This window comes from Schistocerca americana, chromosome 6, assembly GCF_021461395.2.
Source record: "Schistocerca americana isolate TAMUIC-IGC-003095 chromosome 6, iqSchAmer2.1, whole genome shotgun sequence".
NCBI classification, from domain to species: domain Eukaryota; kingdom Metazoa; phylum Arthropoda; class Insecta; order Orthoptera; family Acrididae; genus Schistocerca; species Schistocerca americana.
In genome coordinates, this window is record NC_060124.1 from 186,280,139 (window position 1) to 186,295,045 (window position 14,907).

At 37.8% G+C, this 14,907-nt stretch overlaps 1 protein-coding gene across 1 annotated transcript in view; it reads left to right on the forward strand.

Annotated features, from left to right (window-relative positions):
- Positions 1–14,907, forward strand: part of LOC124619913 — a 264,971-nt gene that overhangs the window by 75,336 nt on the left and 174,728 nt on the right. Inside the window, exons 6-7 of the mRNA XM_047146549.1 lie at positions 5,440–5,607; positions 12,627–12,916. Coding sequence (XP_047002505.1) covers positions 5,440–5,607; positions 12,627–12,916 — 458 coding nt within the window. The remainder of the gene's footprint in view (positions 1–5,439; positions 5,608–12,626; positions 12,917–14,907) is intronic.

The window sequence follows — 14,907 nt, forward strand, 5'->3', positions numbered from 1 at the left end:
ACATTGACATTTTATGTAACTGTATCATTTGTTATGTTTAACAATTTACTTCTACCGATTTTTTGAAATGTTGCAGTGATTTTATAGATACCGTTTATAATGTAACAGATGTCAACTGTAAACATAAAATAATTTACAGATGGCTTTCTGTCAATCTTTAAGAGCTATATTCCCCAGAAAACAGTCAAGCGTGGCACAAATAATACAGAAAAAAATCCTTAAATTATGAAAGGGATCAAAGTATCATGTGCAATGAAAACAAAGTGATATGAAATCGAACAGTGGAAACTCCAGGTAGTAAAATCAACAGTGTAGGAAATGATAGATTGTTACTTACTGTAAAGAAGACACATTAAGTTGCACACAGGCACAACTAAAAAGACAGTTACTTAAAGCTTTCCACCACAGCCTTTGTCAGCCAAAGAGAAACTCACATCATTCATACACACCAGCAATTACACCTCATGCACATGTAATTGCCAGCTCCAGCAGCTTGGGCGAGTATTAAAGCCCAAGCTGTCTGAGTTAGTGGTTGTGGGTGCATGAGTTGTGCTTAGTTGTGTGTATGAATGGTGTGTGTTTCTCTTTGGCTGATGTAGGCAGTGGCTGAAAGCTTTATGTAAATGTCTTTTAATTGTGTCTGTCTGCAACTTAACGTGTCTTCTTTACAATAAGTAGCAATCTGTCTTTTACTACATTGTCGATATTTTTGCAAAGTGATATGAAATACTTAGGGTAAAGAGAGATGTGTGACTGACTTCATTTTTCAACTTATAACATACAGCTCTAAGGAAACTGCTTGTGGGGAAGAAAAGCCTGTGTAGTAAATTAGGTCCCAACATTAAATCTGTATTAGCAGTAGCTAATGGGGAATGGGAAATCAATTAAGGCATGTCGTAACTTTAATATTATAGGAAACGGCCAAAAAGTAAGTGATGCCAGTCATGTAAATAAACACTTATTAGAAATAACATGAAGATTGATGTGGACAGTGTGAAGGATGAAGCAATAGAATACATGCAAGAAGCAATGTCAGAGACATTAAATCAAATCACAGTGACTCCATATTCTGAAAACAAATTAAGTATGTTATTAATTCCCCCAAAAGCAAAAACGCTTATGGGATTGTTAATATCTCAAGTAAAACACTCAACATTTATGAAATTTAGTTTGGCATAAATGCAATATATCACTTTCACATTATATTTTTCTAGACAAATTGGTATATACTATTGTCATACACCCATACACCAATGGTAATAAGAAAGATATTAATAACAATTGATCATTCTGCTTACTCCCTTCTCCAAGACACTGCAAAAGATAATATGCGAAACAACCTTAACACACCTATGCTGAAATGAGATAGTCAGTCTCGATTTACATTTCAAAATTATCTTTCTATAGAACATGCGTTTTACTGTTCGCAAATTAGGGTATGCAAAATTTAAATGACAAAATACTGCCATGTGGTATTTCCTGTGACTTATCAAAAGCATTAGATTGTGTAGCTGACAGTTTTTTCTCGGAGAAGCTAAAATATTGTATCAGAGACCTTGCTACTAACTGGTTTTCATGCCAACCAACTAAAAGAATACAGTTTTGCATTAAGAAACTCAGGGAATGTGCACAAGAAAACACTGTTATTTAGAATGGGGAATAATCCCTACAGATTTACCACACAGACTGGTTCTGGGTCTGCTCTTGTTCTTGTTATATATACATGATTTCCCATGGCGTATGACAAAGAATTACTCACACATCGGCATCTTATAATGAATGTAAGGAAGTGGTGGTTTGCTAGGCCATAAGGGCGACACCAATTGCACATATATTTATTTTGAAATGCCCTTGAATGTTAATGTCAATATGAAGAGCATTCAAAGTGTTTTTATAAGAAGTTCTGGCAATGAAAAGGCCAGAATAACAGTACTAGTGGATGCACTAGCAGATGGAAGGATGCTCCCCTCCCCCTTCCCCCCTACCCTTTCCCCCCCTCCCCCTTCCCCCCCCCTTTCCCCCCTCCCCCTTCCCCCCTCCCCCTCTCTCCCACTCCACCCATATGTGATTCTTCACAGGAAAATGATACTGAAAGAAACTTATCTTTAAACGCCAAGAAAATGAGTGGATGACAAACACTTGATTTCCTTACTTAACACAAGGAAATTTTTTACTGGGTTCTTTTAGGGGACACCTCACATAGGCAGTTAAGGATCTGATAGCAAAGAACAACACAGACTTGCTAATAATTTATGGCAGCATGAGCTCACAATTTCAAGTAATGGATGTTGTTGTGAATAGAGGTGTTGAGGCTCACCTGCGACAGATTTACAGTGAGTGGCATCTTCAAGGAGACCATGCCATGCCTCCAAGGGAGAAGTTGAAAATATCCATGCTGGGCCAGTGGATCCTTACGGTCTGGGACAGAATTTCAAGTGAATCTATTATGAAATGATACAAAAAGTGCTGTATATCCAATGCTATGAATAGTTCAGAAGATGACACTCTGGGAGGACTGTAGGAAGGAAGAAATATTAGTAAGCTTACAAATGAAGATGGCGATAGCATTGATGATGATGATGATGATGATGGTTAAGAACATTGGTACCACAGATATAGTAAGCAAAAAAGAAATGAAAATAAAAGTTAAGGTAAACCATTTGTTATTGTTTAGTTTGTTTCTTCTTTTAGTGTTAGAATTTAAACAGTCAATAAATGGCATAAGTTTAGATTAGGTATAATTTTAACAAATCGACAAAACAGTTTGTAATTTTGATTAGTCAATAGATCTAAAAACAAAGATCATGTGACTTACCAAACGAAAGCCCTGGCAGGTCGATAGACACACAAATTGATTAGTCAATAGTTTAGCTCAGGGGGAGGGGGGGGGGGGGGGGGAATCTCAATGAGCCACTTTGGGAGGGCCTTGTATTATATTGAGAGTCGTCCTGTACTTGGGTGAATGCTGCAGAATTTTTACTAGGAGGCCCTCACACATCTTCCATACAGTCCCGATCTCTCCTCATGTGATTTTCATATTTTTGGAGCCCTGGAGAAAGACATTCTTGACCGTATATTTGATTCGGATGAAGAGGTGCATACTCATATACAATTGTGGTTCCAGAAGCAACCACAAACATTTTTCCATGAACTCATTGACAGTCTTGTCTCACAGTTGGATAAATGTATTGAAAGTTATGGTGATTACTTTTGAAATAATGGACAGTTTACTTAATTTTTTTCATTTGTCTCATTTTCTTTGACTGCCGCTTATGTGATATGTATGTGTGTGAGACTGAACATAGTGACATAACTTTCTCAATCCACATCATTGCGAGATTTCACAGTGATAGTCGTTAGAACATGGAAATAATTTAAAAATTGGTAAAGAAAATCAGTTTTGTATTTTGAAAAATGATTGAGGATGCCAGTCACATTCAGAACCCCTGAGTTTGGATTGCCAGTTATCTGCAAGATGCTGCCTAAGAGTCTTTGTGCCAGGAAGGATACAAATAAGTAGATATGACTTTGTCTAAACTCAGCACTTTGTGTCTTTATTCTGTCTATGGAATGCTTTACAGTTCAGTTGCACATGGTCAAGTTTAATTTTCAAGTGTAACTGTTTTTGTTATTTATTTTTTTAGCATATGGAAAAAGTAGAGAACAATAACCATAGAAAACACATAAAACAAACATACGAGAGTGATAACAAACTAGTGTAAAATTATAGCAATTCAATTTCCAGAGAGATATTAATATCACAACTCCACCAGAAGTCTATGTTCAGGGAACTTAGCACCACAATAACATTTGAAAAGGCCTTTGTGAAGTCATTCAAGTCCCCTTGAGATCTTACTGGGAATTCAGTAACAATGTGTTCTACTGTGTGCTCCACTGTTTCACTTTGTAGCTGTGTGCAACATACCATTTGTAAAGGGATGCTTTGCATCTTGCATGTCTGGGTTTGATTTCATTGAAGCAGCTCCAGACATTTATTGGCAGCTGCACACCTGTAGATGGTATGCTTGGGCCAGTGTTATTCTCCAGGCAGTGTCCAGTTAGCTCTCTGGTACCCTTCTAAATCACAAGTAGTAAGTTGTCCAAGGCTGTTGAGATCCCACATTGACTTTCTTGGTTTAAGTGTGGTATGTGAGAGAGTATGTTGTTGTTTGGAAAGTGCTTAGGAACTAATCAATCTGGCTTCAGCTGCCAGAGACTGTGGTTGTGTGTGTGTTTTTTGTCTATTTTCGACAAAGGCCTTGTTGGCTGAAAGCTCATATTCTGACAGTCTTCTTGTTGTGCCAATCTGCGACTCAGCATCTTTGCTGTATGGTGAGTAGCAACTATCTTTCTCATAATATTGCTAGGAACTAATTTGTTACATACGTTGCTATATAGATATCAAAAGGAAGATTCATCTGAGAAAACTATACAATTACAAGAAGGCAGAATGTCTGGTAAGTATTTACCCTAAGGATGCAAAATTAAATTAATGCTAATGTTCCCCCGTAAGTGTTCATCAAGGATTTTGGAGCAACTCTGAAATGTTTTTGATAACAAATGCCACTTCCAAATGCTGCCTCATATAAGGAGACAAACAATTTATGGGAAAAATATGGAATAACAGTGCTGAAAGCTAGGACTGTGTTGTTTCTACTTTAAATGCATTTATTGGCAGTATTGGAATTCTGCCTTCTGAAGGTAAGCACTCAGCAGCCAGGCTGTCTCCTTTTAATGCTGCATTTTTTCTGAGTTAATCCTTGTTCTGATGGATAAATGTTCTCATCATTTCTTGTATGTTTGTTTATTTGGTTATGTACTGTACTGGTACTCAGTTGTCAGTCAGCAAGAGTGGAAAACGAAATTATGATTTTTTTGTCGAATGTTCTTGATCCGTTGTGCTTTTAATAGTGTATGTCAGTTTGTAAGCAGTTTGAGAGTCATATAAAGAAAAAAAAGTGTAAAAATTACACGCTTAGAATGGGGAGAAAGAAACTATTTTAGAATACCTAATCAAGACAAATGTTTCTACAAATAAAGGTCTTTAATTCCAGTTGTAGTTGCTGGCTTCTGTTTTAATACAATATACAGCATTTTGCACTCCATTGACTAAATTTTATACAGTTATCTTCATTTTTGAACTCGTATTTATCATTATCAGTCGCATTGTTTTGTGTTCTAGACCTTTTTTTAAATTGGTTTTTGTACGATTTTCATTGTTGCATGTAAAATTTAATTGTTTGGAGATTTAGGTACAGCAGGCTCCATGGAATTAAACTGATTTAATGTAAACATGAACTCCAGTGTATTGTAATTTGTTAAACTCTTGACTGAAATATGTGAGAACACATTTTGCAGACTGATGGACATTCTATTTCTAATTTTATAATCTTAAGTGAAAATGATATTAAACTGAACATTGATATCTGCAATCAACAGGTTCACGTACTAGTGTTACGAGGTCCACGTGTTTCCCCTTGGGTGAGTCTTGATGTCCTAGGATCTGGTTTGAGGAACAGTCTTGTTCTGGTTCTCACATCAGCCCATGCTGTTAACTGGAAGATAACTACAAGGCTTCCTAATGGAGTTACAGTGCCACATGTTATGGTAAGTGAAATGAGACCAAATTTTATGTTTCTGAGAAGAATGATAATGAGTTAAGTGTTTCATAATTAGAGAAAACATGTTTGGTGAAAGATCTGTTGATGAACCTTGATGTGCCACTCACATTGATCCATATAGAACAGTGACCAAAATTTCCAGAAGGTTATTGACCAAGGAAAGAAAATGTTGATTTGATGATGATTACAAAATCACAATTACAGTTTCTCACAGGCATGAAGACTTGACAGTATGATGGTTCCAGACTTGTCACAAAGTAACATGATCAGGATCTTCACAGACATATACATCTGAATGGAAAATAGATAAGTCTGATGAAGCTGTCATGAGTAACACCACCCTAGGAACAGTAAAGTCTATCCTGGATACAGTACAGTTATACCAAGGGAAACAACGATGAATGCTGGATACAGCAGTGTTGGTGCCTAGGATGGACTTTGAGATCATCCTAAGACGATAGGGTGAAAGCACCCACCCAGACTAGTAGAGGCTCTCGGAGGCTGAATGACTGACTTCTGAGCTCTGGTGCCGATCTTTATAGCGGCCTGTTGCAGAATACTCGTGGCACTATTTTCTGGTCAAACGTGTGGCGCACACAGATAGGTCCCTTGGAAGCGGCAGCCTGTGTTAGTGCTGGTACTGGGGCCTGGTGGTGTCTGTCTTTACTGCAAAAGGGCACAACTGCAATGCTGAGGTGTGCAGGATCCATGTAGGCTGCATGTGTGCCTGAGGTACCTGAAGTGTTGCCGATCGCTTTTGTGAAGATCGCCGGTATATCAAACCTTATCAGTATTCAGCAAACTTTTAGTCTCTGTGGGCTGAATTGGCAAATGTTGAATACCTCTTGGACTGCTCCACTCAGATACCATCTTCAAGTTATACTGTCATCACCGACAGTAGATTGGCGAAGAGGAACATTCTCACTGAGCAGTGAGCACTGTGCAGTACATTGCTCACAGATCAGGAGCACGTGTCCCCTTCCATCACCAGTATACAGACACCTGTTATATACATTCCTCCACATCATCGCACCAAGCCCATAGCATTAAGTTGCAGAAATTGTGCCCCAACTATTGTTCTGAGGATAAACACTAACCAGTGTCCTTATTACAAGCTAGGACACCTAACTGACGTATGCTTGGGCAAGCAGCAACAGCATAGGCACAGTTTATTAACAATCAACAGACACAGAGTGTCAGATGGACAGATGTGCAGCAGGCATTAATCAATTGACGCACATACCAACACATTGGCGCCCCTCAATTCCAAGACGGCAGAGAGGCAAGTTAGTATGTGAAAGAGATTCAGATTCCCTGCCCAGCCACAGCTTGCTCAGGCACAAGGTACTGCAAGATCAAGCATGTTATGTGAAACTGTTCAGTGTCCACTGATGCGAGAGTGCCTGTAAATACCTTGGCATGACACTTGCCAGTCTGTCTCACCAGTTCAGTGAAACATCAAGTACTGAAATGTTTTTCTAGTTGGTTTAGGGTTTTATGTAACTGCTGGCTCACTCCTTGTAGTAGAAGCTGAGTCAGAACATTTCATAAGATCTGCCACCCAATGCAACATTTGATGTATTTATCTTTTCCTTTGAAACCGGTTTCTGTAGTTGATTCTCTTGAAGTAGAAATCCTGCTAATCAGTACCTCTGAAATTTTGTGTTTAACTGATGAAAGGCTTGACTTCTTCATTTTCTGTAGCCGTTATTGAAACAAAAGAAGATAACTTCTACTCATATCATGAAAAAGCACATCCACTGCTTTCTATATTTCCTTGAATGGATGCACAGGTCATTAGCATGACACATGAATTAGAGTAAAACACAACTTTTTATACTGCAAATGCCTTGAAGGCTCAACGTGACATATATTTCATTTGTTACAAAACCACCTTGTCTTTTATTTCCGCTCTTGGAGAGTGTGGTTGCTCTTTATGATCAAGCCACCGCCAAGCTGCAACACCAAAATGTAAAATGCCCAGCCCACAGCAGGTGAATCCATTTATTTGTCATCACAGCTTGCCCTTTTCTCGTATTCCACACCTCCCTTTTAATGTCTGCACATACGACAAAACACCTGCATACAGTGTTTGTTCCACGACTTATGCTTTACTTAATATTATTCTGTTACAATCATCTTCCCTTGTACTACACAAGGAGTGAAATGTCATTTGCTTGAATGGCATGCAACACTATATATTCCCCCACTTAAAGGAAGGAAGTCAGGATATCTCTCAATCTCAAAGTTGATTTCTCATTAATATACTGCTATAAAAAACCTGATTGCTTAAAAACACATGATATTATTTCCTTCTGTAAAATGGAATGAAACTTCATTTTTAGTAACAATTCTTTTCAGCTTGAACAGTCCACATGTGTACTGCCGGTCTATAGTGTCCAACAGGCACAATATTTCGGCGATCAGACACGTCGCCATCATCAGGTGCGCAGTTCATCAGCACACCTGATGATGGCGACATGTCTGATCGCCGAAATATTGTGCTCGTTGGACACTATGGACCGGAAGTACACCCGTGGACTGTTCGAGCAAGAAATTCGCTGGGAGAAACTGAAGAATCACAAGTCTTTTCAGTTTTGTTGTTTCATTTCAGGTAAATTGTGCTTAACAGTGTTAGTCCACTTTGTGTAACTCCATCTTTTTTACTTCACATCCCCTGTGATGCAAGAAATTGTCCTTTAATGACCCATCTTTCTATATAGCAAGATATCATTTTAATATATATTTGTGTATCATGTCAACTTAGTTATGGCTTTCATTTTTATCAGTTTATTTAACAATGAATTGTCTTCAAGACAGTATGCTCGAGAGTCTCTTGTTTACTTTTCGTATACATACAGAGTTAGTTACCTTTTACTCTTTCTCACATAATTATTATGTGAGGAACTGCTTGTCAGGTATCTGCCTACTATTCAGTCTCTCAAGTCAAATCTCAATAAAGGCTGTAGTCAACAAATGTGGATCATTCCTACTCCAACAATTTTCGTCTCTACTATCAGGTAAGTCTATTTGATTATCGAACTAGTTTGGAGAAAACTTTCATATTGTGACCACCAGTCATTATACAGCTTCATACTTCTGTATTCACTGCACTTGTATTCCTTCTAAGGGCAGCCACTGTGTCAAACCTCTACACTGTTATAGATGTGGGTGTAACCTTTTTTCCCTTAAAAATTATAGTACACGTCATTCCCTCAATGGATTCACCTGAACAAGGTATAGACCATCCCTTATATGTGCCTGTCTAACCTTAACCTCTCTGCTATCTACATTAAGTGGTGCAGGTCTTGCCTCCTGTAGATTCACCTCATGAAGGTATAGGTCATTCCTTGTATGGATCCGCCTACCCTTTCCTTCTTCTACACCTCATCTGATAATTGGGTATGCTTCGTCTTAACTTCATCTGTAAACACAGTTACTAGCAGCCCTTTTGCTATCATTTCTCACTCTTAGCGATAAGTTTCTTCCTAACTGCGTTCAGCTGACATTAACTGATTGCTCTGTACCTAAATATTTTAACTCCTCTCTTCTAACTATTTTTTTCTTACTCTTGTTTATAACACATATAACATCACTACTCACACATGCTTCTCATGCTTATGTATCTTTCTTCTACTTACTGACAAATATAGCTTATCGTTTGCTTGGCAGTGTGGACTCAGCAGCTAGAGTTGCTGTAATTTGTGTGTAAGATGCGTTTGCGTGATGTGTACGTATATGTTCTATCTCTGACGAAGGCCTTGTTGGCTGAAAGCTCTTTTTCTGACAGTTCTTTTTATTGTAACATCTGCGACTCAGCCTCTACGCTACAAGGTGAGCAGCAGCTGTCGATTTCATAATATTGTTACATTCCGTCTGGGACTTTCCGTTGTTGAATGTTATCCTTTACTTTCTTATAACTACTAGATTTAGACGGTACAAAAGCTTTTACTCCTGGTATCTCTTGTGAATACACTAGGATAACATTAGCAGTTCATCTCCTATTATTCCTCATGGATCTATTCCTTGCTGAATACTAGTTATCAAACCTTCTTGTTCTCTTGTTAACTCTTGCTTCTTATATAGCTATGCATGGTAGCACGCCATCAGTTTGTCTTGACTCCCATCTCCTACCTGGACTCTTCTCCTCTACAATGTGTGGCGTGACAAACATGTGTCACGTCCTTCAAATGCTAATTTATAGTCAAGTTTATTAAGTAAGCTCATGGCTATCTTCATAAACATACCAGTGCAATTATTATGGAATAAAACCCAGAGGCTATGCATTGTTTGTTGGTGCCATATTTTTAGTTCTGTTTCTGGAAGAAGTGGTGGTAGAAGGTATAGTATTAATAAAAGATAATAGAATAGTCAAGGCAGATAGAAATTGTCATCGAGAAAACTAAGATAGAATTATGAAAACAGTTTAACTCAGGCAGTCGATGGTTGTCAATCCACCAAATTTGCAAAGGGCGTGAGCTCTCCTGGGGCATTAAACCTTTTAATCATATCTGTATTGTATAATCCTATATCTTACCCTATATCAGGGTCCATTAAATGTACTGCTTTTGGATGTGGTACATTCTGAACCGTAAAAGGTCCACTGTAATGCTGAAAAATTTGCTCATTTCCTTCCGTAAATTCTAGCTACGATGAAAACAATGTACTAGTACCAAATCATTTACTTGAAAGTTTAGTACAATAGCATTATTTTGCCTAAATGGCATGTAACACATCAGTAGAGTTTGACTGTACCCGTATTATGTTTTTGATTTAGATTGCTCCCTGGAATCTTGGTATATGCTGAAGATGACTTTGCTCTGGTCTGGCTTTGATTTTGTGAACTCTGCCATCATTGATCTCAGGAACACACACATTCATTCTCTCTCTCTCTCTCTCTCTCTTTCTCTCTCGCCCCCCCCCCTTGCCCCCCCCCCCCCCCCCGCCCCCCACTGTTCTCTGCATTACTACAAATATGAGTGATCATATCATAAACTGTGTTCTACCCATGCAGATTACAATATAGGAAAAGTCTCATGCATTGGCCAGCAGATTATGGTAGGTGGAAAATCAAAGTCCCAGTCAGTTATGAATGAGTAGCTTGAATACTTATTGTAGTTAGCTCATCGACAGGAACCAACATATTTTATATAGCTGCATGTACATCGTTTGGTTTCGTAATCAACGATCAGGAATAGTTGTGAAGTTTTGAATAAGCTACAAAAGATAATGAAATTGTGCCCTGCCATGACAGCACTTTTACTTTCATGTGCAAAAGGTAAACATTGCCACTTTTTGAATAGATACTTTATCTATCCGATTACATTATATTGTCAAAAATTGATTATTTTTATTGATATATTAGTACAAATGATCCATTCCATTTTGAATAAGGATGTTTTTCTTCCAAATTTAGTTTTTAATAAATAACTTGAAAGCTAAAACTGAAGCTGCATACGAATTTTCATCTTTCCAAGTTTGATATCTAGCACCTTCAAATTTTCCTGAAAATGCCAGTTTTGACCAAAATATTGCCCTGATCAAGTTGAGACTTGTAACTTTTGATTGTGACATAGATTTGCAGATTCTGAACAATTTTAACTTTCTAGTTTCATTATTAAGCTCCACTTATTTATTTCTTAAAACAATATATGTAGCGAAACATATTCCTTAAATTATACCGTTACTTCACAATGTTAACATTAATGTTCTGAAGCACACACTGACAGAGCTTGGAAATGTTATTTTAATTTTTAGTTTCAATCTCAAATTATGGTGCAATCCTTTGTATGCTAAGCACAGGTGCATTGCACTGGTAATAGTGAACTGGGATAAGTGCCGGTACACTTGCTCGCCTTTGTATCTGTCACAGTGATACAACACTTGTTTTGCCCACTCTGTGTGTGTGTGTGTGTGTGTGTGTGTGTGTGTGTGTGTGTGTGTGTGTGTGTGTAGACACACACACACACACACACACACACCACCCTTGCCCCAGTACCCGACCCAGTTTGTGTCCTCACATCAGCTAGGTGTGTACTGTTATCTCACACTCTAGTCTGTGAAAACATATGCCCAGCCATCTGCCACCTGCCCCCACTGCCTGCACCCCTAGCTAGCCCACAGACCACTCTCCCACTCCACACCCACACTTGAACTCACAGACACTCATCGTGGGCCAGTAAAGAGTTGGCAGTTGACTGAGAACAAGTAGGGAGAGAGGCTATTGTGTGTGTGTGTGTGTGTGTGTGTGTGTGTGTGTGTGTGTGTGTGCGCGCGCACATGTTTTTCCTACAGCTAGAAAAGAAAGTGCATTCTGAAGGCTAGCCAAGCTGTGTATCTTTTGTCTGTGTGCTTCTGCCTTTCGGTGAGTCATCTTCTTTATTCCTAAAATAAAATAATGAAAAACCATGTGACCCTCGAACTTAATCACGCTTCAGATTAATATAATGTACGTGCAAGTGGACTGCGCCTGATGATGGCAGCGTGCTGCTGAAACGTATCATACTAATCAAATGCTAGAAAAAAAAAGACTGAAGCAGTAGCAATTATTTCATAAATTTACAATATTGTCACAGTCCTCAAAACATTCTGTGTAACATGGATAAAAATTGTGTGTGATGCGTGAGCATTGTTTGTGAAGTGGAGTGTCGTAAGCAACAATATGACATGTTTCGATATACAGAGGAATGCAACTATGGGAAAAATGCACAACAAAACAAATTTTCACTGCAGAGAGAATGAAGTGTCTGTGTTATTTTGAAATGTCTTTCATTTTTTTTCTAACCTTTGTGCCACTCTCTTCCTCAGCACCGATAAACACTACCTTGATTATTCATTATTGTGAGATTCTTGGATGTAGTAGTGTTTCTACAGAATAGCCAGGTGCAAAAACAGAGCCTACATTTTTGTGAAGACAGTTTATAATATTAGAATTTTATTTAATATTTGTGTTTTATAGCATCCTGTTTATAATGTCTTTCTGCATGTTTACTTTCTTCTGGTAAGGTATCTAATGGATCTACACTGGAGTCACGCACTGAGCTCAACACTTCACAACACTGGTGGCGAAACAGAAGAGCTCTGCAGAGATATTTACACCATCAGTTTAAGGATCTAGCTTCCTATACAGAAGTACAAGGTGCAAACAGAATTGAGCTTACTGTGGGTTTGTCGTGGCCAGAGGAATATTGCGACATGCAATCGTTGTCTGAAAGCCGTGTTGTTTCTGCTTCACGGGCTGTACAAATTAGAACGGAGGGCTGCTTTCACAAAAACTACATTGGAGACAATCCCATGTAAGTCACTTTGGATTAACAAGTATTAGTAATTATGAGGTGTATTTGTGTTATTTGTTTATTTTTATTATGCATTTATGAAAAAATCACTGCATGAGTTTGAACATAATACAGAGCAATTTGAGCTTTTTTATGCACAATAATGAGTTGCAATACTGTGTGACAGACACCAGAAGAGGGGGGGGGGGGGGGAAGAAAAGAAGAAAAGCAGTTTGCTTATGACATATCAACAAAGAGTGTCGGCTGGACGCAAAGGAAGTGAATTTCAACTCCCAGGGAATAAAGCTGGGATTCTAAACTTTTTTAATTTCCCTCCTAAATTATTATTATTTCCATGCTCAGAGCAACAGCTTTCATTTGAAAAATTGCTGTGTCTTTGCTTTCCATCTATTCCAATATAAGTAAAACTGTTGTTGCAAAATGACTATGTGTGTTACAATTTATAATGTAAAGTTTTTTTATAAATAAAGTAAGAGTGAACATATAGAGCTGGCTTTTTGATCTGGTTGAAATGGGGGATATAGTTACACTTGTGTGGAAAACCAGAATTCTTATTGTACAGCAGCACAAACAAAAGCCGGAAGATAAAGTTAAAGACAGTGATAAATACCTCAGATCCCATTGCACTAATACATCTGCTTTATGACTCAGTTCCAAATAATCACATATTTTGTTACAATTTCCCCTTCCTTCCGTATTCGCTCTTCATGTCCAGAAAAACTGGAAGTTTGAAATCATTGAAACATTTGTATTTTCCCTATACACACAGCTTTTTCATCAGTATTTACAGATTTAATTTTCAACTTTTTGGTTATTTTTTCAGTTTTATAATCATGGTCTGTGCTCCTTCTACTTCCTTCATATGCGTGCACGTATTGAAGAGCTTTTAAACAGTTGAGAAATTGTGGGAGTACCTTACAATTTCTTTCATACTTTATAATTGAAATACAAAAATAATATGGAAAAAATTAAACTTGAATTGCTGGGAGAAATTTTCCCCTTTATTGAATTATTGAAAAGACGTCAATAAAGTACACAGAATTTGTTATTTTTAGTATGTTGTTGTAGTGTGGTGTATGTTCGAAATCATGCTAACAAACTTTATTTGTTATGTACATTGTATGTTAATGCGTTTCTTTGCATTTTTTGTGCGCTTTTCTACCATTTTAATTTTTTCTTTGACTTTGTACATAACTAAGCTCAGTAACAGGGTGCCACAAAAAACATGACACATGATTTATTAGTGATGACTACTTTGATTATTGTACAAGTTCAACTAGTTGTTATGTTAACTTATGAGAATAAACAACTAATTTTGAAAAAGGAAAATTAAATTCATAAATTTCTTAAACAGACCAAAAATGGTATAGATTAACCAGTAGTTTTGTCTTCAGGAAGTAGAAATTACAGCTCAGTTTAAACAAATAAAAAACTATCATTACCTTTTGACAGGACGTCAGTAAGCACTGTACCAGTTACAGTTCAAAGATCTGAGAAGAGAGTTAATAGAGTAAGAAGCAAATATAGGTACAGAAGAGGAAAAGAAACAAAGCAAATGGAAAGAAGAATAGAGCAAAACAATAAAATATTAGGATTGTGGCTTCTGAGGGTGGGAGATAGGGGATGGGAGTTACAGGAAGGAAAAGAGGGAAAGGTAGCTAACAGGTTGGGTGTGGGATTGTAGCAGGATGATCGGATGTGTTGAAGTATGAGCTCCCATCTCTGGAGTTCAAGAAAGCTAATGAATGAGGATCCAAATTGCCTAGATGGTGGTCCACTCCCTCAGGTACCTTCATTCATGCTGTAGAGCAAGTCCAGGGAATGGTCTAATGCAGACAGTTCATCTCTTTCCATTAATGCATTCTGCTTGTTTGAAGGTAGTCATTACCCTATAGCCTGCTGGGCAGGAAACACAGGATGGTTTTTAAGTGAAATGAGTCAGTTTATGTGGGAACTTGATTTGAATGATATGCATTTTAATAGTGCTGGGA